The sequence below is a fragment of the Tiliqua scincoides genome, chromosome 1 (genome assembly GCF_035046505.1).
Source record: "Tiliqua scincoides isolate rTilSci1 chromosome 1, rTilSci1.hap2, whole genome shotgun sequence".
Taxonomy (NCBI): domain Eukaryota; kingdom Metazoa; phylum Chordata; class Lepidosauria; order Squamata; family Scincidae; genus Tiliqua; species Tiliqua scincoides.
In genome coordinates, this window is record NC_089821.1 from 42,156,861 (window position 1) to 42,182,217 (window position 25,357).

Below are 25,357 nucleotides of genomic sequence, written 5' to 3' on the forward strand. Positions count from 1 at the left end.
AGAGAGAGAGAGAGAGAGAGAGTTTCCTAATGTCTTAGAGAGACATGTCTTAGAGACATGTTTCCTAATGTCTTAGAGAGAGAGAGAGAGAGAGTTTCCTAATGTCTTAGAGAGAGAGAGAGAGAGAGAGAGAGAGAGAGAGAGAGAAACATTGTGTGAGTACAGATGACCAGTATCATGCAGATGTACTAACAAATGGTAATGTTAACCATGTGGAAGATTTACCTCTTAGTAAAGAGTAATCTGAAATGATCTATTGTTTTACTCTGATTAGTGGGCTCAATCTAGTCATACTGTGGGCATAACTCCCATGTGTGGAGGGATTGCTGTAGAAAATAGCACAGTTATGTTCTTTCCTCTTTGCAGTGAACAGGTCTAGAAGGGGGACATGAGAGTGCTCGCAAGCAATCCGTTATCTATATTGTGCATCCTGGTGGTGTGGGAGAGAACGGTGCTCAGTTATGTTCTGTGGAGATCTCTCTTGGTGCTGGACCAAGCCCAATATATAGATAGACATATATAATTAATGGGTTGCATTCTAAGGAAAAAAGGAAACAAACTTTCCTGCCCCCTCCTCAGCCTGATAGCCCTCTGTCCCTCCCAAAACACAGTCCTGGAGGGTCAAGGCAGAGATTCTATGACTTGCAGAGATTCTATGAAGTTATGAGGAAATTGGTGAATATTATCTTTCCCTCCCCCCATGCAAACAAAAATATTTGCAGAAGAAAGGATTAGGATGCATCCCTCAATATGGATACAATATGTACTGTGTATGTGTATATTGCAAACAAAAAACACTGAGCATTTCAACTACCACACTTTTTTTCTTCATGGAAATTAATATTTGTGTCGGAAATTGCAAGAATGTTAATGTGGCCTTTAGTATTGTCTGAGAAGTTAGCTTGAATAACTCTTAAGAATACAATATAGGTGATCTTGATGGGGCTTGTCAAAGAGAGGCATAGAATCTGGGGCACACAGAATAAGAGGATCTGCAGAGTTTCTGCTTGTACCCATCTTTCCTCCCCACACCCCTATCAGCCCAGCCTGGAAAGACCAAGGCAAAGCATGGGTGCATATAGCCAAATTTGTACGTAAACATAGTATGTGAATCCATACTAGACCTTTACTGCCTATATAGTATGAAAGTTGAGGTGTGTCCTTTAGAATTTACATGTTACTTGGAGCTCATGTGAAAGTTTTAAGGGAATTCTCATCTTAAGGGGTATTTTTTGTTAAACATGGACTTATTATTCAGCTTTTCAAAGAAGTAAAAGTATGCTGAAAATTGCAAGATTGTAAGATAATCTCCCTTAATGTGGTATAGACTCTTATTTTTAATTAATGAATCAAATATCCTTGTTGTATTAAATATTTTAAAAGTAGTATTTGCAGTGGGGGCGGAGAAATTAAGACAAACATAGCTACTGTAACAATTTTCAATATAAGGCCAAGTGTAAGGTATGTGGATTTGAAATGAAGAAACAGAAATGTTACTTTTGTAGGGCTTACTAAGCAGTATTTGGTTAGTTTTTGAAAGCTAGTACATTATTTCCCTACTTTGATTCTAGGAGTTATTTGGGATATTACTGTAGAATAGTTAAACCCATGTCGTTTTTGGAGCAGTTGATATAGTAGATGAGAAAAGCATATCTATACATCTGTCTCTACGTTCTTTGGCTGCAAATTGTGCAGATGCCCCAGTCTAATGATTACCCTTAAACCACCAGGTGGACCATATGATTGGAGGTATCTCACCTTTATACTTTTTTGTTCTATTTAACCGTCTGTAAAAGAGCCAGCTTTTGGAATCCTAGGCTGTAATTCTCTGCCCTTACAAACAAATTTCTTTCCAAATCAGTTTATGCAAATCACATTATTCCTCACAGATTTAGAGAGAACTGAGTTGGCTTTCTAACTATTTCCTCACCACCTTATGTTTGAAAAATAGAGCAAGAGATCCACAAAGCAAGAAAGTCCTTCCTTTCTAAAGAAACTCTGAAAGAGGCCCTAAACTGGCTATCTTAAGAAGGAGGTTAATTTTGAAGTGGCTGACACTTTTTCCCCTGAGGTTCTGGAATGTACTCTGAGTTCAGTCATACAACAGTGCATTGCACATAAATATACTATAAAAGGCAATAAAATTAAGCTAATATACATATTTTGGTAAGTATAAAGGCTGAGAGTGGCCAGGAGAACTGTCTGGAAAAAATGAAAGACAGAACAAAGAAAAACTCAGCTGTCATTGTGTATGACTTGTTCAACTGAAGAGCTTCTATTGCAGTGTGCTGATTAGGATCATAATTATCAAGACAGAATAGTTGATAACAGAAAGATAAGGCTTCCTTCCCCTCATATTCCTTTCCGATTCCTTCAACAGCAGCAAAATCTTAGATGGAAGTGGGTTAACTTTGTTTCAGTCTATATCTATTTAATGCACTGGAGGTGTTCAGAATAGGTTAGGCCAAAGAGGTTTTATTGATCGAGTAATTATCTCTAACTTGTCTGATTTGTTTTAATTGCCTTCATTAAGATTAATTTAGATGAAACTCATTCCCTGGAGATCTATAGTGTGGATTTCAGGTAAAATTAGAATCACAATTTAATGTTGCAAAAAAGAGGCATAGACCACAGGCCAACTTGATACTGGATAATCGGCCGTTAATTAATGAATTGCATGGGGGGAAAAATCATGCTTTAATATTAAGTGCTAATTAGATTTTTTTTTCACCAATACATGAGGGCAGTTAAAATAAGTGTTTAATTTCACTACCAATACATTATTCATAGTTAACTACTGTTGTAGCAGACTGGTTGCTCCCAAATAGACACCATCACTCTAACCTTTGTTCTGAAATGTATCCTTACAGGCCAGAAGTGTCTGGATCTTAGATAGGTTTGTTATTGTTTAGTGTAGTAGTAGCAAGTCACGTGTACTGGTTGAGCTGCTTCTTCAGACATTTTAATGCTGGTTTTTATTCTGTTTCAGTGTTTTCTTTTTCCACTGATCTCAAACCACTAAAAAGGAAAATACAACGAATTTGTATTATCATGCTTAAAGCATATTTTATACTGATGGTACAACTGCTTGAAATATTTTTATAGCACCAATGTGATTAAGGGCACAATCCTAATCAACTTTCCAGCACTGGCATAGCTGTGCCAGTGGGGCATGTGCTATATGCTGCAGTTGGGAGGCAGTCACAGAGGCCTCTTGAAGGTAAGGAAATGTTTGTTCTCTTTCCTCACAGTTGCATTGCCCTTACCTTGGTGATGGAAAGTTGGTTAGGATTGTGCCTTAAGTTCCTGAATTACTGTGGGCATAAAAACTAGTTTGTGAGAAAGTAAGGAACTTCAGTAGCCTTCCCTCTGAAAGATTCTGTGCCTGACCTGCCTGCCTGAGGGGGAGGAGCTACCCATCTGGAATGACTGGCCATCTGGAATGACTTACCCCGCCATGGAGAGCTCACCGGAGAATAAGGAACTTCAATAGCCTGTACAGGCATATCCCTGTATCGGTGAGAGTTCCATTCTGGAACCAACCATGGTTAAGTGAAACCGCAGATATGGGTGAACACTACCCCACCCTCCGGAGGTAAGGGAAGCTCTGCTTCCTTCACCTACAGAGGATAGTCTGAGCCCAACAGAGGCCGTGAACATCTGTCCGCAGCCACTGTAGGGCTCAGTGTGAAAAACACATGACCTTTTTTCGAAAAACTGGAAACGACATTTTTAATGCCTTATAAGGCATTAGGAGGCCCTGCGGATCTGATCCATGTATAAGTGAATCCACTGATATGGAATCTGAGAATACGGTCCCCCCCCTCTGTATTTGACTCTGAAGTTATGTGTAGCTGTGAATGCACAAAGCAGTACATGTTGAAATAACTATAATGGCATCCTCTGTGAGACTGATCGTTGTATTGTATTTTCTGCTGCAGAATCACTATCGGATCTAAAGGTTATGTGCAAAGGCTTGTCCATGTACCTCATCCAGAAGTGGCTGACATGTCATTGTTTAAAAAAAATCCACTCATTTTTGTGCTTTATAAATATTTTGAGACACCACATGTGGCTATGATGATTTTTCCCAGTCAAGAAGCACTGACTAAATATTGCTGTAGCATCCTTCCCTCTGCTTCAGTAAGTAGAGGGAAGGGTGCTACAGCAATATTTACATTAGCCTTCACCTCCAAAAGATTTAGAAAAAATTAAAATCCTGGACAGATTAGACCAACATAAGCAAATCTTGTATTGATCAAAGAGACACTTAGTTCTGAAAGGAAAAAGCAATTTGTCAAGAATCTAACCAGAATCTGGAGTGTAGGTGCAGATATGACAAGTGAATTGTAAGTCATGCTTTTGAAAGGAGTTCTATAGTCTCTGGAGGTAGTTCTGAAGTCTCTTTGTTCATTGGTCTAGAGCAGTGTTTCTCAAAGTTTGCTTCTAGGAGCTTGGGGGCTCCATGAGACCCCTTCAGGGTCTCCACGAGCACACCATAACTTGCCACTCCATACATGTGCCAGTGCTCTGGGACTTCAATGTCAGTAAGTGTAAAGTCATGCACATTGGGGCAAAAAATCAAAACTTTACATATAGGCTGATGGGTTCTGAGCTGTCTGTGACAGATCAGGAGAGAGATCTGGGGGTGGTGGTGGACAGGTCGATGAGAGTATTGACCCAATGTGCGGCGGCAGTGAAGAAGGCCAATTCTATGCTTGGGATCATTAGGAAGGGTATTGAGAACAAAACGGCTAGTATTATAATGCCGTTGTACAAATCGATGGTAAGGCCACACCTGGAGTATTGTGTCCAGTTCTGGTCACCGCATCTCAAAAAAGACATAGTGGAAATGGAAAAGGTGCAAAAGAGAGCGACTAAGATGATTACGGGGCTGGGGCACCTTCCTTATGAGGAAAGGCTACGGCGTTTGGGCCTCTTCAGCCTAGAAAAGAGACGCCTGAGGGGGGACATGATTGAGACATACAAAATTATGCAGGGGATGGACAGAGTGGATAGGGAGATGCTCTTTACACTCTCACATAATACCAGAACCAGGGGACATCCACTAAAATTGAGTGTTGGGCGGGTTAGGACAAACAAAAGAAAATATTTCTTTACTCAGCGTGTGGTCGGTCTGTGGAACTCCTTGCCACAGGATGTGGTGCTGGCGTCTAGCCTAGATGCCTTTAAAAGGGGATTGGACGAGTTTCTGGAGGAAAAATCCATTATGGGGTACAAGCCATGATGTGCATGTGCAACCTCCTGATTTTAGAAATGGGCTATGTCAGAATGCCAGATGCAAGGGAGGGCACCAGGATGAGGTCTCTTGTTATCTGGTGTGCTCCCTGGGGCATTTGGTGGGCTGCTGTGAGATACAGGAAGCTGGACTAGATGGGCCTATGGCCTGATCCAGTGGGGCTGTTCTTATGTTCCTTATGTTCCTTATGACTCTCTGAGACTCCACCCATGTGCCAGCAGGGTTCCCCAAGATTCCACTTAGGAGTGCAAAGGGCTCCAGAGACTAAAAAGTTTAAAAACTGCTAGTCTAGAGAAACTTTACATTTGTAATAGTAGCAAGTTGCAGTTGAATTGTACCTGGTCTGGATTGTACCTGGATATTGTCAATAGTCTGCATTACATTTTGTTTCAGTTTGAAAAATTAATAGATTGTACAAACACAGTAGTGACAGAGGAACAGGATATGGCCTTTAGTGAACAGAAGAAGGGAGAATGAATTATGAGAATGAACTCTGAACAATTTGATATATTAGTTTTTGCCACTGGATAGTGGACTAGGCTAGATCAGCTACTTTCAAACATCATAGCTTCAGCGAGCCTTTTCTGTATCAACACATCTTCCTTTGTCCCCAGGATGTTCTGGAAATATTCTAGGCCCAAGATAAAAGCATGGGGTGTTAGGGGGGAGTGGCAAAAATAGGTAAATGTTGTCAGAGGAGAATGAACACAAGCTCAGTACCATGAGATTTAAAGTAATATATTGTAAGTAATGTTTGAGGCTGCTCATGCAAACTTATTTCCTGTATCTGCATGGGGTGTCCAGGTGTGTTAATTTTTAGAATCAACTAATTGTAACTAATCAAAAGCAGTGTTTTACAACAGAATAAGCAACATTCTGAATTGATATTTCCTCCAAACAAAGAGAGAAACTCAGGGACTTGTAGTTGGAGAGATCATTGACTTGTACAGGCTTTTAACTTCTGGGTTCTTTTAAATCTCCCTCCCCTCAGCAGAAGTTGTTTCCCTGTAGAAAACAATGGAAAAATCCAATAGTGTTGCTGTGTTTGGGCAGCTGTGCCCCCACCCTGATAAACCTGAAAGGTACCATCCAAGAAAGGAGGTCATGTTCTTTCTGCCTGCTGTCTTATTTTGCATGAAAAATAGTAGTTTTTAGAATTTTAAAATGCAGCTTGGCTACATACAAATCAATATGGCACTTTTTTATGCAGCTGAGTGTTGGATTAAGGATGAGAGAGGGTCTGAAGGTGGCAATTTAAAGGGGCTTGTGATAATGGAAGACACTCCTACTGTTGTAAAATGACTGCCAATGGAGCTCAGAGTGCTGCAAGAGGTGGCAGTGCCACAACTCCAATGACAAAACCTGCTGCGCCTGCTAGACCAGTTAAGGTAGCAGTTGAGGTGGAGGCAGAAAACAGGTGGTGTGTATGGGCATGTGTGACCTGCGTCAGTATCCTATTCCCCTTCCTCACCTTCTGACACCCTTTCTTTCCTCAAACATATGCCAGCTGAAGAGCTGGTGGAGGTCTGAGGCCCATTGGTGGACTGGAAGCTTACCCAGAGGTAAGGGAAAATATTTTACCTTGCCTCTTCCAAGCCTCCTGATCCACCCCTCTTCCTGCTGGATATAGCATACACCTGCATTGCGCGAGGGGTGTGGATGATAGAATTGAGCTCTAATTTGACCTTTTCTGTAATCTGAGGCAGATTTTGTAGAGGGAATTTTAAATAGCAGTCCAAGCCAGCCCCAGACACACACCTCCATTAACCTGTAATGTTAACAGCAGAAAGTATTGCAAGGCTCTCCGTCAGCCATAGCCTTCTCCTGTCTTGCAGTATGACTGTATTAGCATAGGGCATTAGCTTAAATGTTTTGAAATTGAAAACACATTTTCAAACAAAAAAGGACCTGAGTTACAAAGAGCATGAACTGCTCTATCTGTTTCTACCTCATTGCTGCCCAGTTAGAAACTCTGGATTTCTCCATTTTGTTCTATGGGCATCTCTTGCTTTCACCCCAGGGAAGGTGTGGGGGAAGCACGCCTAGGGCACAATCCTAACCTACTCAGAAGTAAGCCCTCTTTTGTTCACTAGGGCTTACTCTCAGGAAAGTGTGCTTAGGATTGTAGCCCAAAAGTCATAAAGGTCCTTCACACAATAGGATGCATCACTCTTATCTTCTCTCAGTGACAGAGAGATGTGTACCTTCCTCTGTCCTGGGCTTTCTCAATAGCTATGAGTGCCGAGTTCCTTAGTTTGTATTAGCATTTATTGTATACATGCAGGAAGATGGCAGCCAACTAAGGGAAAGAGGGACAAGCTTTATAATATCAGTAGTCACTTTGATCTTTGGGACAGTGGGCATCAGTTGCCTCAGGATTTTCAGGTCTTAGAACGTATGTGAGTACATGTATTAAGGCTTGGTCTCCAGCTTGCACACAGAATATGAAACTAGATCTCAGGGCCAAGGAGCAATGACTAAAATGCATTTGTCAGTGCACTTGTGTATAATGTGTGTTATACTACCATGTCTGGTTGTAGATACGATTGGGCATCCTGTAAGGCGCTTAGACAAATTTTTAAAAAAATTGAAAGAACACCAATTGATCCTCCCATTAAAAAAAAATACAGTGTTTCCCTGAAAATAAGACACTGTCTTATATATATATATTTTTTTTTACTAAAAAAAACACACTAGGTCTTATTTTCAGGGCAGGTCTTATTTTTTTCAGAAGTCAGTCCCTTTATAGTTAATGGGACTTACTTGCTGGAAAGTGCGGAGAGGCCCAGTAGGCAGGGTTGCCTCGCTTGCTGCTTCCCACCTCAGCTCCGCCTCAGCATCCCCTGTCCAAGGTAGCACAGCAGGCCCTTTCTAGGTGGCGCGCACGGGACTGTAGCGTTCCCAGTCACCACATCATCATCATCATCACTTTATTTTTACCCCGCCTTTCTCCCTGAAGGGACTCAAGACGGCTTACAACAGATTAAAAACATAATTTAAAACAAATAAAAACATATTAACACATATCAAAAAAACAGCAGTCAGAATAAAAATAGGTAAAAAGAGCATAGAGCAGCAGCAAGTCATAAAAGAATCAGGCCTGTAAAAAATATTAAAAGATGTTAAAAAGATGTTAAAAAGGCCGAGAACTCAGAAGGCTTGTTTAAACAGAAGGGTCTTCAGGCCTCGCCGAAAGGTCTCAAGAGAGGGAGCCATTCTTAAGTCAAGGGGAAGGGAGTTCCATAGCGTTGGTGCCGCTACTGAGGCCCTATTTCTTGCCGCCGCTCCACATACCTCCCTAGGCGGCGGCACTTGTAAAAAGGCCTTCTCTGATGACCTAAGAGGACGAGCCGGATTGTACGGGAGTAGGCGATCTCTAAGATACCCTGGCCCAGAGCAGTATAGGGCTTTAAAGGTCAAAACCAGCACCTTGAATTGGGCCCGGAAACGAATGGGCAGCCAATGCAGCCGCTGGAGAAGCGGACTGACAGAGTCGAACCGCCTACCTCCAGTAACCACACGGGCCGCCGCATTCTGCACTAGTTGCAGTTTCCGAACCGTCTTCAAGGGCAGCCCCACATAGAGCGCGTTACAGTAATCTAACCTCGATGTCACCGAGGCATGGATCACTGTGGCCAGGTCTGCACGATCCAAGTACGGCCGCAGCTGGCGCACCAGCCGAAGCTGAGCGAAGGCCCCCCTAGCCACAGCCGCTACCTGGGAATCCAGGAGCAGCTGCGAGTCCAGGTGGACCCCCAAGCTGCAGACCTGCTCCTTCAGAGGGAGTGCAACCCCATTCAGCGCAAGCCGATAGTCCAGCACCTGCATCGAGGATTTCCGAACCAGAAGAGCCTCTGTCTTATCCGGATTTAATTTCAGCTTGTTAGCCCCCATCCAGATTCTCACTGCCTCCAGACAGCGCTCTAGGCCCTCAACCACCACCCTGCAGTCTGGAGAAAAGGAGAGCTAGAGCTGGGTGTCATTGGCATATTGATGGCACCCCACTCCAAAGGCCCGGATGACCTCTCCCAGCGGTTTCATGTAGATGTTAAATAGCATGGGGGACAGAATTGAATCCTGCGGCACCCCGCACCTCAAAGGCCAGGGTGTCGAACAGGCATCCCCCAGCACCACCATCTGGGACCGACCCTCCAAGTAGGAGTGGAACCACCGCAAAACAGTGCCTCCAGCTCCCAACTTGGCCAATCAGCCCAGAAGGATACCATGGTCGATGGTATCGAAAGCTGCTGAGAGGTCCAGCAGGACCAACAGGGATGCACTCCCCCTGTCCAGTCCCCAGCATAGGTCATCCACCAAGGCGACCAAGGCAGTTTCCGTCCCAAAGCCGAGCCTGAAGCCAGATTGAAAAGGATCCAGATAATCTGCTTCATCCAAGACCCTCTGGAGTTGGGCCACCGCCACCCGCTCAATTACCTTGCCCAGAAACGGGATGTTGGAGACTGGCCGGTAGTTATCTAACACAGTGGAATACAGGGAGGGCTTCTTCAGGAGGGGGCGAACCACTGCCCGTTTCAAAGCAAGTGGTAACGTCCCCTCCATCAAGGAAGAGTTGACCACCCTCCCTGTCCACTCAGCCAGTCCACCCCGGGCAGCTCTTATCAGCGAAGCTGGGCAAGGGTCAAGCAGGCAGGCAGATGGCCTCACACTCCAAAGGAGTCTGTCCACATCCTCAGGCTGTACAAGCTGAAAAGAATCCCACAACACTGGACAAGCAGTTGCCAAGGAGACATCGTCAGACATTGTCATCCACCCGCCCCTGCCCAAGGATCCCTTCCGCCCCCCTGTCCCGGCCCTGATCACAACTAGGTCTTATTTTGGGGGTAGGTCTTATATTTCAGCAATTCTCAAAAAACGCACTAGGTCTTATTTTCAGAGAAACAGGGTACAAGGCCTTATTCCCCCTTTTTTATTATTAAATGTTTAATTTTAGAAATAAGGGCTTCTCATTTTTCCAAAACATACAAGACATTGGTAGGGGGCAGGGCAGGAGAGAAGAATTATTCCAGGCCCAGAGAAATAATGTTTGGCTGCTGTCTAGGCCAGGATGGTTCAATGCCGGATGCTGGCTGAGTCTGTTGGGGCCCATCATTGATCCATGTGAAGTGAAAATACACCTTGGAATACTCTTCTGTGGTTGCATGTTGCTGGAAACGATCAGAGATAGTGAGCAAGCTGAATTCTAGTCTTTGGCATATTTACAGTCTTGCTACTCAATGGAGTTATTACTGTTTGTTTTGACCAAATTATCTCTGCCATATCAAGTGATTGGAGTGCTTAGACTTGCACTCAATGTTTTCTACCCCAGTTTTTTCCTTGCTGGTGATGGCAGGAAGGAGAAGCGAGCAGGTGAGACAAGGCATGCAAAAATGCTGTTTATAAAGGGAATTGCTGGGCAGTGAAGGAAGATGTAAAAAATATATTCAGATCCCTGACCTGTTATTTTGATTGGGATACCACCCCTCTCACTTCATGACTGAGTAATTTCATTCTATAGCAACTTCCTTTCCTTGTAGTGCCATGGGGCCTTTTCTAGGAGTCAAGTGCAGCTAGCTTTGTCTCTCACTCTCTTCTCCCCTCCCTCCAACAGTACTATATCCGGAGGAACAGAAGCTCTCAAGTGCAGTGTAGTTACAACATAATCCAGGCTGATATTGGGTATACAGACTGTGCGCAATTATGTGTAGACTTGCAAAGTGTAAAACTTATACTTGAGAATTAAGGACTACCACAGGTCTGAGAAATGAGCTAAAACTAGAATGAGAACAAAGAGAACAAAAGTTTTTTCCACTGTTGAGTAGAAAAAAAACTTCAGTAGTTGTTGCTGAAATTGCACAAAAATTGTAATTTAAACATTATAAAAAGTTGTATATTCTTGGCAGAATTTAACAAAACAAAGCACTTTTCTACCAAGTGATAGTTAAGGCTTACCTTTCTTTTTCTGGATTCTGTTTGTTGTTCTGCTGTCCCTGCTCTGTTTTTATAAAAAAAATTTAAAGTAGTGAAGGGGGTAAGTCAACACTAAGTTCTTGCCCATATTACCAGTAAGAAGTATAGTTTACATAGTACTGTATGCATCACGCTATTGAAACTGAATGCCTGTTTTCTTACAGAACATGAATTATCACAAGGATGGCCAGTGGATGCTCAAGTTTCACTTGAAGATATGGCCTGGAATTACCGTAAGATCATGCATAGAACTGGTTTTAAGTAGTCAAAATGGAAATATTAATGTTGTGGGATCTCACAGAAGATCCTTCTAGTCTGGTATTCTGCTGCCAGCAGTGACTAGCCAGATGCTTCCAAGAAACCCCTAAGTAGAACATGAACAACTCCCGCTTGCTGTTTCCACCTCTGCAATTGGTATTTACAACATCTGCCTCTAAACCTGGGGATTCAATCTATCAATGACTGTTAGCCATATGATCCATGAAGGTGCAGTGTCACTTATTTAGATGGCTTCAAAAAGGGATTATCATTGCATTATGTAGCACCAAATTCTCAAAGTGAATGTGTTGTGTGAAGTAAATTCCTTTGATTGTTCTGAACCTAACATCAGCCAAATTCATAATACAGTGGTGTCTCGCAAGACGAATGCCTCGCACACCGAAAAACTCACAAGACGACAGTGTTTTTGCAATTTTTTCTGGTGACTCGCAAGACGAATTTTTCTATGCCGTGCTTCGCAAGATGAATTTTTTCTATGGCCGTGCTTTGCAAGACAAATTTTTAAAATTAAAAAGTTGAAGTTTTGTGCTTGAAATTTTTGAAATCCTCTGTACAGTATGTATGCCTTTAAAGAGCACTTAATAAACACTTGTAAACAAAATTTGACTTTGTTCTGACTTCTTTTGCCCATAGGAACGCATTAATTAAATTACAATGCATTCCTATGGGAAACCACGCTTCGCAAGATGAAATTTTCGCAATACGAAACGACTTGCGGAACGAATTAATTTCGTCTTGCGAGGCACCACTGTATTAATCTCATGATTACCCAATGAAAGTGGAAGAAAAACCTCCAATCTACTAAGGACTATAGTTGTACAAATAGATGCAAGGAGGACGACAGTATTGGTACAGTAGTACCAATTTGTGTAACCAGTAGTCCTTATTCATGGGCTTAGCCTCTGCGGATTTGAGTCAACACAGGTCCCGAGCCTGCGCTACAGGACCTCAGAGGATCTCCTGGATGCAGTTTCAAGTTGCTTCCTGGAGGTCTTCTGAGGCATGGGCATTCAGAAGGTCTTCCAGAGGCTTCTGAAAGGCACTTCTGGTTGCCAGCAGCCCCCCCCCCCACATACAGATTTAATTATCCCACTGTATAATAATGTCAAAAAGGTACCAAAGCCAACATGTGCAACAGCTTTACAATTGCTGTTCCTCCCCCCTCCCCATAGGAGCTATTGTACAGGAGAAAACAGACTGACTTTCAAATGTCGAATACTATAATACCGAGTCCACTGAGGCATTTTCTCTACAGTTCTTGACATTAAAAACGGATCATACAGATATCAAATATTAGTCCAAAACCAGGAGTTTCAAATAGTTCAGGGTGGTTAACAATTGCCTCACCCGCCCACACAACCCTGTGAGGTAAGTTAGGTTGACAGATAGTGGCTGGTCCCAAGTTACTCAGCCAGCTTCATGTCTGAGTGGGGACTTTGAACCTGAATTTTCTAACCACTGTGCAAAGTTGGCTCTTAATACCTTTCTTTTTATTGAATTAGTTTTGAATTTTGTTGTTAAAACTGTTATATTGTTCTGTTAGGGCTTTCCTGCTCTAGTACTGATCACTTTGAAAGTAATTTACTGTTTCACATTTTATAGGTTTTAAGACATATGCTCATAGGTATATAAGACGTTTTCAAAGGTATGTGAGAAATCATTGAAGCTACTGTCTTTTTGTTTCAACAGGAAATCAGTGCTATTCTCTTGCATGCCGATGTGGTGGAACATACATGGTCTCCAAAACTGAAGCTGAAGATGTTTCCGTAGTATGCTGTGATACTTGTTCATTACTTATAGAGATTCTTCGGTGACCAACGGATCTTTGATTCAAGCATCTGGGGAAGATAAGGGAGGCATCTAGCTGGACAGTCAGACAATGTACATTTTTTCTTCCAGAGTGTTTACTAATACAAGTGTTGAGAACAATGTTAGAATCAAAACAGTTCAATTCTGTATCTGAGATTTTCTGAAAATTCATCTAAAAGATGTGCTTTTTTAAAATTTGAATTGTCCTAGTGTAGCTATTTTTGTTTGATATACGCAATTTTATCTAGTTGGTATAATTCACTTATGTGTAACTCCCATATTTTGTGAACTGATTATTCCTTTCAGAGAATATGACATCCTATATTCAAGCTGAAACTGAGTTGCAGTACAAATGTCAAACTTACAAAGTAGCCTTTAGAAAGCATTTTGCAAAGTTTCAGCCTGTGTGTGTGTGTGGGGGGGGGCGCAAATCCTATCCAGCTTTCCAGCACTGATGCAGCTGTGCCAATGGGTACTACATCCCGTGTGGTGGTGGAGGCATTCATGTTGACCTGCTCAAGGCAAAGGACTATTTCTTCCCTTACTTTAGAGCTGCATTGCGGTTGCATTTGTGCTGGGCCCTGAGTCTACTGGGAACATTTTATAGAAACCGTCATATCAGAGTGGGAAACATACCACTTTTCCTTTATTTCAAGAGGGCATGCACAGAAGTTGACAGTGGATCTGATTCGCTTATCTCCTGATGGGGAATGATGTGCCTTTGAACTTGTCTCCAGATGAAAGTAATCTTTTGTCCACCAAATGCCACAGTAAACAGTTCTTTGTAAAACTATAATAAACTCATATTCAAGACTACTTCATCATTTTCAAATTCCCATTATATCATAACTGGATGGTTCTGAGATTTGAAACATGATCACTTGTGGACTATGAACAGTTTTGTGCATTTTAAAGAAAGTGTGAGATATAATGCCCTAATATTCTGAGAAGCATTTGTGTGGGATAACTCAAAATGTATTGTATAGCTGCATCAACATTAATTTTTCCAAAGTTAATATTGCTCCCAGATCCACAAGGAAAGGCCATAACATTTTTTTAATTTATTGTTTATAAAAAATACAATTTCAGAATATTTTTAACAATTAAGAATGGAAAAAGGATGGCGTAATTCATTTAATCATTACAAATCCTGTGACTATTAGGACTTGCGCGTAGAAATCCAAAATCGTTCAGAGGCCATAGCTGTAAAGGAAAATAAAGAAGTTAGTGACAGAGCATTGCTCACCTGTTCCTGTTTCATCCAGGTGTAGTTAAAGTGGGTAACTGAATACCGTAATCAAGATTCTGCTAATGGCATATATCCATAGTTTTGGTCAATTTGTTGGGATGAGGGGGAGTGTCTCCCTATTTGAAGATGTTCCTGTATCCCTAGAGAAAAAGGATTTGCATTTTTCCACATATTACTGATTTGGAGATTCTTTATTACAGAAGTTAGTACTAGAGATTATATACCTGTGTGCTGGTAATTAATTTCTTCTTCTGTAAGTCAGATGGCCTGCTCACAAAAATGTATGTGGGGGTATGACAGGAATCAAACAGAACTAAAATTAGATGCAGTTTGAGGACTAACTTAAAAGTGTGATTTGTTAACAAGTGGATGGGTGGGAAACAGATACACCTTGGGATGAAGGTGTTCCAAAGGCACTTCTATTGAGAAGGCCCTGTCATGCATCATACTAAATAAGCTTCAGCAGCAAAACACAGAGCAGAGTGATCTTACACAGTAGGCAGGCTTGTGAGAGAAGATAGTATTTCAAATACTCCAGTTCTGAGCTCTAAACACAATCACTATCCCTTTGAATTGTGGCCAGAAACTAATTGGGAATCAATGAAGATTAAACAGGGAAGTAACATGGGCACCCAACATTCTGCAGCATTCTGAACTAGTTGCAGTTCCTTAACACTATTTAGAGCCATAGGTGAATTTTGTTGTTGTTGAAAAGCAGTATATAAATACTATTATATTTATTATTTATAATATGTAGCTTACAGGACAGAAAGCACACAGAGATGATCAAAGCACAGATAACTGTAATCAGGTTTCCCACCTCCAAGAAAGGGCACAACTGGTACATCCTTTGAAACTGAAAAGCCATTTCTGGCCATAGGTGACACCTTGGGTAACCAAGAGTACACCTCAGGCTACAAACCTGGTTCTTCAGTGGGAGTTCAATCCCATCTAGAAGAATCTCAACCTTTAATCTGGGATCTGCCTTCTGGCAAATCATACCAGTATTGTCTGGACTGAGCCCCCCTGGATAGCCCATATCTTACTGTTGAGAATCTAGGGACTTGTATCCTTGCATCTGATGAAATGTATTATTCAAAAGCGTATACTTTACTGAATAAATTGATAGGCAAGTTGTTATAAAGACTTTTTGCTGGTGTTGCACAGACTAACATCACATCCTCTCTGAACTTGAAACTAACTTGTGGAATGCTCTTCTGTTTGCACACAGAGTAGGTTGATAATTGCCCTGCATGCTGCTTCACATGCTATCTTGGAAGACCTTCCAACCCTCACAAGCAGCTTTTCAGAGATTACGAAGAGCAACAGCAGAATGGGAACATTCCATTGGGTGTAAGATTCTTTGGATTCCAGTAGTGTTTTGAGCAGTTGTCATTTTTAGTGTTTTAGTAAGTGAATGACAAATATAAGTTTAACACCTTTGTAATACTACACTTTTCATATAACTCCAACTTTAAAAAAGAAGCACAGTGAAAGTGGTATTTTTGCACTTCTCTCATGGATAGGTTTGAGATTCACTTGCCTTATGCTCATCTTTAAATACAGTAGTCATTTGAAGAGTTCATGTTCTCCACTAACATTTTAACACCCTAGTCCCTGTGCTTCACTAGATAATGAAAGTGTCTCATGGTGGTAGTGCAGGGCCCCAAGAATGATAAAAACCTGTTAAATTAACACATTTTAGATTGAAGAAGCATACCTTAAAGCAAATGCGTCCTCTTATCAACCCATATGGAACAGGGCCGTAACACCTGGAATCTGTAGAATTCCTGAGATTATCACCTTCTAACCAAACATGTCCTTTAGGTACCTGAGAGATCAAAATTAAAGAACAAATACACAACTGAAAGGAAATGCAATGATCTCCCAATAATAAAATCTAATTTTAACCTTCAGTACACGCATGCAGCGAATGAATAATTTTACACTTCCTTAAAAGAGGCGGATATGAGGAAAAAAAATTCAAGTATCTGTTCTTTCATTTGCTCCAAACATTCATTTGCAACAACAAAAAAGAGAGTCCAAATGAAGATATAAGAGGTTAGACCAATGTGACAGGGTCATTAATTTAATAGACTTCAAAAGAGGTCATTAGGATGTTGATTGAAAAACTGCCCTGCTGTCGCAGTAACAGCATGAACAGGGCAGCCACACACTCATCAACATCCTGGGGCCAAAACTAAGGCTAGACCTGTTAGAAGGCTTGTGATGAACTAAATGGTAATTGATTGTGACATCAATTACAAATAATCTCATCATTTTATCAGAGAGGGCTTGTCAAAGTTCTAATTAAGATCACAGTTCATTCTATGTGCAGGCAGAATCCACAACACATAATATTGCAATAATGACCATCGCAAACTGGCAAGTCTCTCCTTATAATTTGAAAATTAATGATGGTGACCTTATCATATGACAGACCTTTTACTGCCTATATGGACTGTGCATGAGCTATGATTACATGCCATAGATTCAGCTATAACTCTGTTGTATGTATAGTAACACAACTTCAATAGTAACTAGAAGATCCAGGACATACAATAAGTGAGCTCAAAATACATAGTATACAAGGCTTTTGAAATCCATACTAACAGAACGTACAGAAGAGGTAAACATCTTACAATTTGGAAATGAACTCTTAACATCGTTAACAAAAAGGATGAGAAAGAAAAATGAGGTTACATATATACAGTTGTCCCAAACTCAGATGCTGACCCAGGGCTCTTCACTCAGCCTTGAAGATTTAATCTACGAGGAGTTTACCAAGTGTCACATTGGTGTTTAAGCCATTTCTGCCCAACGTTGCATATATGCAATGTGTACACTTGTGGGCTGGGCAAAAATGGTTTTTTAATCTAAGTGAAGCTATCACAGCCAGTTTACTGTATATGCAGAAACAATTGGAGCTGACAGAGGGGATCGGCAGACAACTTGCAAAAAAGATCCTGAAAACCAAGCACTGTCTGAACAGGCTCAAAGCAACTGGGGATTTTGAGGGGACACAAAAGGAGGGAGAGCAGACGCAAAAAGAAGTCATACTAATATCTGTTCCAGTTAAGACTGTAGAAAGCCTAATCAAAAATTAAATCTTGAAACATAAAGAACAAGCCATGCTGTGGGAGAATCAGCATGGCTTCTGAAAGGGTAAGTCTTGCCTTTCAAATTTTTTAGAATTCTTGAAATGGTCATGTGGATATGGGTGAACTCACTGATATATATCTGGCATTTGACACAGAAGGCATTTGACACTGTCCCTCACCATAAGCTTCTGAGAAAACACCAGTCGGAATAAGAGGGCAGATCGTCTTATGGATTAAGAGCTGGTTGAAGAACAGGAAACAGGATGTAAATTGGCAATTTTCACAATGGAGAAAGTAATGTGAACACTTGGGGACCAGTGCTTTTCAACTTGTTCAAAAATTACCTGAAATTGGGGATAAGCAATGAGATGGCAAAGTCTGTGGACAGCACTAAGTTTTTTCCAGGTCATGAAGTCTAGAATGGATCGTAAAGAGGCTTACAAGGAAAGCCCACAGTGTTTGGGGCTCTTCAGTTAAAAAAAAAAAAAGGACCTGAAGGGGAACATAATTGAGACATTTAAATTATGCATGGGATGGATTGAGTGGATAGAGAGCAGTTCTTTTCCATCTTCGCATAGCAGAACCAGGGGACCTACTAAAATTAAGTGGCAAGAGAAACAGGACAAAAGAAAATATTTCTTTATCCAGCAAGTAATTGATATGTGGAACTCTTTGCTACAAGATGTGGTGATGGCACCTGCCCTAGATACCTTTAAAAGGGGATTGGGCAGATTTATAGTAGAAAAATTCATCACAGGATATAAGCCATGATGACCTTATACCAACTTCTAGGTTTTAGAGGAAGCCTATCTCTGAATGCCAGATGCAAGGGAGTGGCAACAAAATACTGGTATTTTGTAGTCTTGTGTGCTTCTTGTGGTATCTGATGGGCCACTGTGAAATACAGGAAGCAGGGCTAGATGAATCCTTGTCCTGTTTGTGGCTGTTGCTCATGAAGAATGTCAAAATTAATGCAGGTTGAGTATCCCTTATCCAGACTGCTCGGGATGGAAAGATGTCTGGATTCCAGAATAATTGCAAAAATAGAATGAGAAATGCTTCCTCTTACTCTTTTCACTGTTACCCATATGAGTGTCTGGCGGCCTCTAGGACTTTTTTTAAGAATGACTACAGGTACATACCACAGAGCAGAGAATAGAACTTGCTGCCTGTACCGGCACTGTACATGGGAGTGAGCACATTATCTTCTAGGCGTCACACTACAGAAAGTTTTTTTAAAAAAGTCAAAAAATTCTAGATTTTGGAATAATCTAGATTTTGGTTGTCCTGATAAGGGGTAATCTACCTGTATACAGTACAGCCCTTACCTATGGAATAGTAATAGTTTATCAGAGCAATACATGAAGCACTTTATGCATCACTCCAGTCATTTTTCAGTAGAAAAGATAGGGAAAAACACAGCCGCTAAGGTCTAATGTGCACATCAACACCAAGTAATTTGAGAACCATGATCACAAATGCCCTCCCAGGTAACATGCCATAGACAGATTTTTCACTCTTCTTAAAGTAAAGGCTTTAAATGTAGCTATAAATGTAGTGATTCCCATTTTATCTATGTTTCTCATGCTTGCTGCCAAGAATTATAGCTTTGATATCAGGTTAGAAATTATTTCAATAATTTAAAAAAATCCAGTTTTGATTGTTCTCACTCCAGCAACATTATTACATAGAGAGTCAATGTGACCTTGCTGGCTCAAGCTCAACTTCCAACTCCTTCAAGGGTTAAAATGGAAAATAAAAGCACTGCCATTTGAAAGGATTATCCCAATACCAAAGGCAATTAAGGTGACAACAATTAAGTGCTTCATTTGGAAGTGGCCTCCTTTTCCACTTTGAGTCTCTGATCAAAAGCTCCCTTACTCCTAGTTCCCACGTGGAGGTAGCAATCTGAGATGAATCTTGTTAACATGCCAGAAACACACGTAAGAGCAAAATTGCATCTAGATTAACAACAGAAAAACTAAATTGGTTGATGTGAGGATTGTTCTAACCAATCTACCTGTTATTTATACGATCTGCTTTTCACAATTTGATATATTTAATACCCTTGTGACATCATAATTTGAATGCCGGAAAAGCTTATTGCAACCTGAAGTTTACAGCACGCAGCGGAAGTCACAAATTCATACAGAGAACTCCATTGAACGATTGTGCCAAAATTTCCTTAGGAAATATTTCCTAATACTGAGGTGAAATCATAACCTAAACTGCTTTAGAGTGCTAAGTGGGGCGGGGTTGGAGTTTTTCACAATACTCTAAACTAAGCAGTAGTTCCCAGACTGTGGATCACAAGCCACCAGTGGATTGCAACCCAATTGTTGGTTAAGCCTGAAACTGAAACTGACAAGCAGTCAGGGCCCAGGGCCCTTCTGAATGTAGGCCCATAAACACACTTAGAAGTAAGTCCCATCTCTCCAAGCTGGAAAAATGCATTGAGCCCTATAGAAAGTGAAACTGAGCCACACATGTGCATTCACTCATGAGTAGGCAAACGTGCCTTGGCTTTTATTGAAGGCCAGGCAAAGGGGAACGTAAGACCACCAGAATAGTCTTGATCTGATGTATGTGGAGCTCAATAAATTTAAAATTATTTATTTTAATTAGTTTATAACTTGCCTGTCTAGGGAAAATGGCACAATTTCAGTGTTTGCTGCATTCTCAGGAAAGCACTTCCTGCTTGAAGATGTTACTTCTGGCCATGTTATTACTTCCAGGTTAATAAAATTATTTCCGGAGGGTCCCAGACAGACTGTCATTCTAAAAAGTGGGTCCAGGTGCTAAAAAGTTTGAGAAGCACTGCCATAAGGGATGAAGACAGTCCAAAAGGAAGAACTTTATAGTATATGAGGATTTCCATACACACTGTAGAAGAGATACTGTCTGCGCAAGTATTATTCCAGTGTGAAGTTATGTATCATTAAATGGCCCAATCCTATCCTTCCCCCCTTCACTGGTACAGAAATGCCAAACATGGGTGCACAGTATCCAGCGGGGGAGGGGGAATCAGGAGACTTTGAAAGCAAAAGGGGATTTATATCCCTTTACATCTCCATAAGCCTTTCACTCCTGTGCTAGTGGTTTTGCTAAGCAAGTCCGAGGAGAGAGAGTGCAGGGACCTGGCACACATCACTGCAGTTGGATCCACACTTCCTGCAGCCTTTCCCCACCTGTTCCACCTTCCCTGCCACCTTACCTTGATCCGTGGGCAGCTGGGGATCCACTGGCACAGCCAGGAAGCCTCCAGTCTTCCCATCCATGCCCAAGCAGCATGCGACTCAGTGTGCTATAGGAGCATCTTTCACAACCAGTGCCAACAGTTTTACAACAATCTGTGCCATTGGGAAAAGGATTGGGCCATTAGACAAGTAGAAGTTAACCACACTGCAGGATAAAGCAGGAAAAGGATAGTAGGTACAGAGCCTTTTTGATGGTGAAAACGAATTTAATGTCCCCAAGTTGCAAAACAGAAAAGAGCTCCCCATCCCAGTCCTGCTACAAATAGAACTCTGAATAGACCCTGGGGAAGGGACCTCACTCGATTACAGACAAATTCTGAGGAAAGCAGAAAAAGAGTATAAGCCTAGCTTTTATGCAGGAGAAAAGAAAACTCAAGAGAAGTTATTTTGCTGTGGTGCAGGAAAGACAACTGAAAGGGAGAGCATGGCACCCAGTTGTTTATTCTTTCTATTTAAATATTGAATGAAATATGTGATTTTCTATATGGCATTATTTCATTCAAAATTGCTTCCTCAAAGAGTTGACAACAATGTCAATATCCTGAAGTTTCTGGATATTTCTAATCTCCTCCAAAGATATCAGTTCTGAGTTTTAAAAGAGTCTTACTTTGTTCCTCTGCTACCTTTCATTTCAGAGACTTCTTTCCCCGAGTTATTATAAGAAGTTGTGTCACTGGACAAAAGAATGAAGTAAAAAAGTTCTCATCTAGTGGAAGCAACTCCTACAAGCACAAGCAACAAAAGTAATTGCTTCAATGCCTGCAGGTATCCATTTAACAAAAGAAGCTTTGTGAATAAGCCACAGGTGTTACATTTCTTGATTAAAGTGAAATATGATAAAAGTCTACAATATCAAATAACAGATTTACAAAGTACTAATGAAATTTATATATTTGATTAGTTAAACTGCATTCAATTAACTCTCTCTATATAGCAAGGTGCATGTGTGGGAACAAATATAGCATATAGCAAAGGTGCATGTGTGGGAACAAAAATTCAAGAAATTTTTTTAAAGCAACTGTTTTCCCTGCATGTTACGAATCATTTGGATTTAAATTTAAGATTTAAACTGTGCTTAACTCTTAAAAGTTGTTCCAGAATTTACTATGTACATCCAAAGCAACTATTGCATAACTGGGTGGACAAACATTATTATCTTAATTTTATCAATTATTATGTACATTTGTTTAGAATATTAGCATCTCTAACAATGTACGCCGATATACATCTTCTCAGAAGTGAGACCAAGTAGGTTCAACAGAGCTTAGTTATGTGAAGAACTACAGCCTTAGAGACAGGGAAGATAGTGATTTTTTTTTATTTAAATGATTTATATCCTTGCTTTGAACAAATAGCCTTCTGTGTTCTTTGAGCCAGGTCTGGAAAATAGTTCAGGAAGTCAGAGTAGGGAAAAAGGAAAGTTCCCAAACCGAATGTGCCTCACAAATTGACACAATGCAGAGCAGGATGCACAGTCAAAATTATGCACATACAACTAATCCCATCATGTTTCAACCCTATTGGTTCTTCATCTGAGGAATCCTGTATACAATGAATCATCATTCAAAGAACAAAAGTTAAGATCGGCTTCCTGGATTAAGAGCCTATAGGCTCAAAATGCACTGAGATTTGTTCTCCATAAATTCTTCTCTATATCTCATTATGTACTGGAGCTTCATAAAACAAAAATTTTTAAAATGCAAACTTTTTTCAGGCAAATCATAATATAGTACAGGTGAGCATCACTTAGTGACATTCCAACTAGCGACAGCCTGCATATGCAACGGATGCCACTGGTCCCTGTTCACCCCCCCCAGCCTCCAAAGCCCCGCAACAGACATTCAGCAACATACTGAGTCTGATGGTTTCTTCAGTGGCATTCCCAGAGGGGAGAGCACAGTGCTAAGCTTTACAGGGTGCCTCAATGCACTGTGCAAACTGCCCCTCCCCTCACCACTGGAGCAATTCTGGGTGCAAGATCAAAGCGGAGGCCACTGGGTTTTTTTTTAATGTGCCTTAAGGTGCAGGAACTGAGGCATTTGTGTACCACCACAACTCATTTCAAGTGGTAAGTTTTAAAACAAAATCAAACAAAAAATGATTTAAAAAAAATTTCTCTTATTTTTGGATCATTCAAACAGGAGAAATTTTACTGAGGACATCTTTTCAGAAATATTTGGGATTAAAGAAATACTGTATCGGTAAATGTAACAAACAACTGAATAAAATTGTTCACAGATTTGCAGGCCTAAAACACTTAATCTTCAGGCTATGTTGGCTTTAGAGATAGTCAGAGGATGAAGGGTGTGTCATCTCCTCAATTAACTTCATTTTAGCACAAAGTAAACATTTTTCTCCACATCAGCTGTACACAGAGCATTAACCATGTGCTGTAATTGATTACCAGTAGAGTATTGCTGAGAAGTGGAGCTCTATTGCAGCTTTTTATCACTATGGCTTGCAAAAAGCCATTTACGGGCCCTATCTGCATTCAGCTGCATTACCGTGTCCTTCTTCTGTTCAAGTGACACAACAGCTTAGCATATCAGCTCCTTAGGATATATACACATTGGTTTATTACAATTTTCCTGCTTGCTTTTTCCAGTTTGGTAAATAACAGCTGTACAGCCTGAACATATGGTAAAAAGAATGCAATGTACACATTATTAAATCATATGCAGAACAATAGAATGCTCATGTTTTGATGTATGATCCCAGTTAAGAATTCAATTTGGCGTGTAAAAAGCCTTCTAAAACCTGAATTACGATTAACTCACCTAATGTAATGAAAAGAGTGTTTCAAATTTTGTTGCCAAAACACTTGGCAACCCTCCTAATTTTGATATTTAACTAAAGTGAATTCATTATAAACACATTTGTGTTAGAACGTTGTTACAAATTATCAGATAAAGTCATACCAATTGATCTTTGCCTTAATACTGCTTTCTATTACAGGTTGAGCCTACTTATTCATGGATTTTCTATACATGGATCTGGCTCAATGCAGGTCCCCTGGAATCACGCTGAGCCAGATTTGACCCAATCTGAAACCTTCAAATGTGACCAGAGATGTGTTCTGGTCACCCCCTGAGGGCTTACTGAAGCCCACAGAGGCAGCATGCATCCACCTGCGGCCTCTGCGGGTTTCAGAATACCTCATACAAGCAAAAAAAGCTACTACCAGTTTTCCTCAAAAAACCAGAAGTAGCATTTTTTTTTTTTGCTTCTAAAAGCCATACTGAAGCCTGCAGAGGCTGCAGGCAGATGCGTGGTCTCTGTGGGCTTCGGAAAGCCCTCCGGAGGTGACTGGAGCATAGCTCCATCACCTTCAGAGAGTTTAAGTGGCCCAAAACCACAGATTTGCTTATCCGCAGTTTTTGGTACCCACAGTGGGTCTGAGAACTGATCCCTCATAGATACCGAGGCCCCACCTGCATTATTATTTTCACATTTTTATACCACCCTTCCTCCAAAAACATCAGGCTGGTGTACATAGTTCCTCCCCTCCTTTTGTCTTCACAACAACCCTGTGAAGTAGATGCAGCAGAGAGATAGTGACTGGCCCAAAGTCACCCAGAAAAGCTTCATGACTTTCTACAGATAAAGCAAAGATAAGGCTTTCTACAGATAAGGCAAAGTTTTATAAAAGCATATTATATATATTCACGTGTCTTGAAAACTGAAAGTTGCATCTTTGGAAAGGTATGGAGAAGGGGAAAGAATGAAAGGTTTTGGTCCTAATTCTAGAAGACTCCATGAGGATACACAGACTGATAAAAGACAAGGTCAAATTATACTACCACTACAAGGAACACCACACAGGTTAGTGATAGATGCCTTGTCTACAGAAGAACCCAAGTTCAATTCCCAATATCACCCATTAAAAAAGGATCTTGGGAAGCAAGGCTGGAGAAAATCTCTGCTAGAAACCATGGAGAGATGCTTACTGCCAGTCAGAGCACGCTAGATTAGATGGATCACTGGTCTGACTCAGTACAAATCAACATCATACGTTCATGCACATTTATATTCAAAACCACAGAACAGACATAATTGGTAAAATAAGTTAGGGCAAGAAGACGTTCCAGTTCTGAAAACTGAAGTCACAGTGAACAGCACGCTGAGGACCCAATCCTACCTTTTATTTCTTAAAAAATACCAGACAAGATGGGAGTAAAGGAAGAGGTGTCCAGAGTCAATAAAATGTGCATCTTTCCACAACAGCTGATAAGATTCAAAACGGATTGCCAGATTTGTTTTCTGGGGAGGGGGGAAGAATAAGAGTTCCTGGTAAACTTGGGTTGCCCGCCTCCCACTTTGCCTTACATCAGGGGTACCCAAACCCTGGCCCGGGGACCACTTGCGGCCCTAGGGGGCATCCAGTCCGGCCTTTGGGAAACTCCCAGTCTCCAATGAGCCTCTGGTTCTCCTGAGA

At 41.0% G+C, this 25,357-nt stretch overlaps 2 protein-coding genes across 4 annotated transcripts in view; one reads left to right on the forward strand and one right to left on the reverse strand.

Moving 5' to 3' along the window:
• DNAJC24 (DnaJ heat shock protein family (Hsp40) member C24) overlaps nt 1-14,139 on the forward strand; it is a 59,517-nt gene extending 45,378 nt beyond the window's left edge. Inside the window, exons 4-5 of the mRNA XM_066638024.1 lie at nt 11,392-11,460; nt 13,196-14,139. Coding sequence (XP_066494121.1) covers nt 11,392-11,460; nt 13,196-13,320 — 194 coding nt within the window. The 3' untranslated portion in view covers nt 13,321-14,139. The remainder of the gene's footprint in view (nt 1-11,391; nt 11,461-13,195) is intronic.
• Nucleotides 14,140-14,352: 213 nt separating this feature from the next.
• The window catches only part of IMMP1L (inner mitochondrial membrane peptidase subunit 1), a 53,716-nt gene continuing 42,711 nt past the window's right edge, over nt 14,353-25,357 (reverse strand). For all 3 annotated transcript variants that reach the window (XM_066638023.1, XM_066638021.1, XM_066638022.1), the window contains exons 5-6: nt 16,285-16,395; nt 14,353-14,518 (exon numbers count right to left, since the gene is read on the reverse strand). In XM_066638023.1, the coding sequence (XP_066494120.1) occupies nt 14,450-14,518; nt 16,285-16,395 (180 nt within the window). In that variant the 3' untranslated portion in view covers nt 14,353-14,449. The remainder of the gene's footprint in view (nt 14,519-16,284; nt 16,396-25,357) is intronic.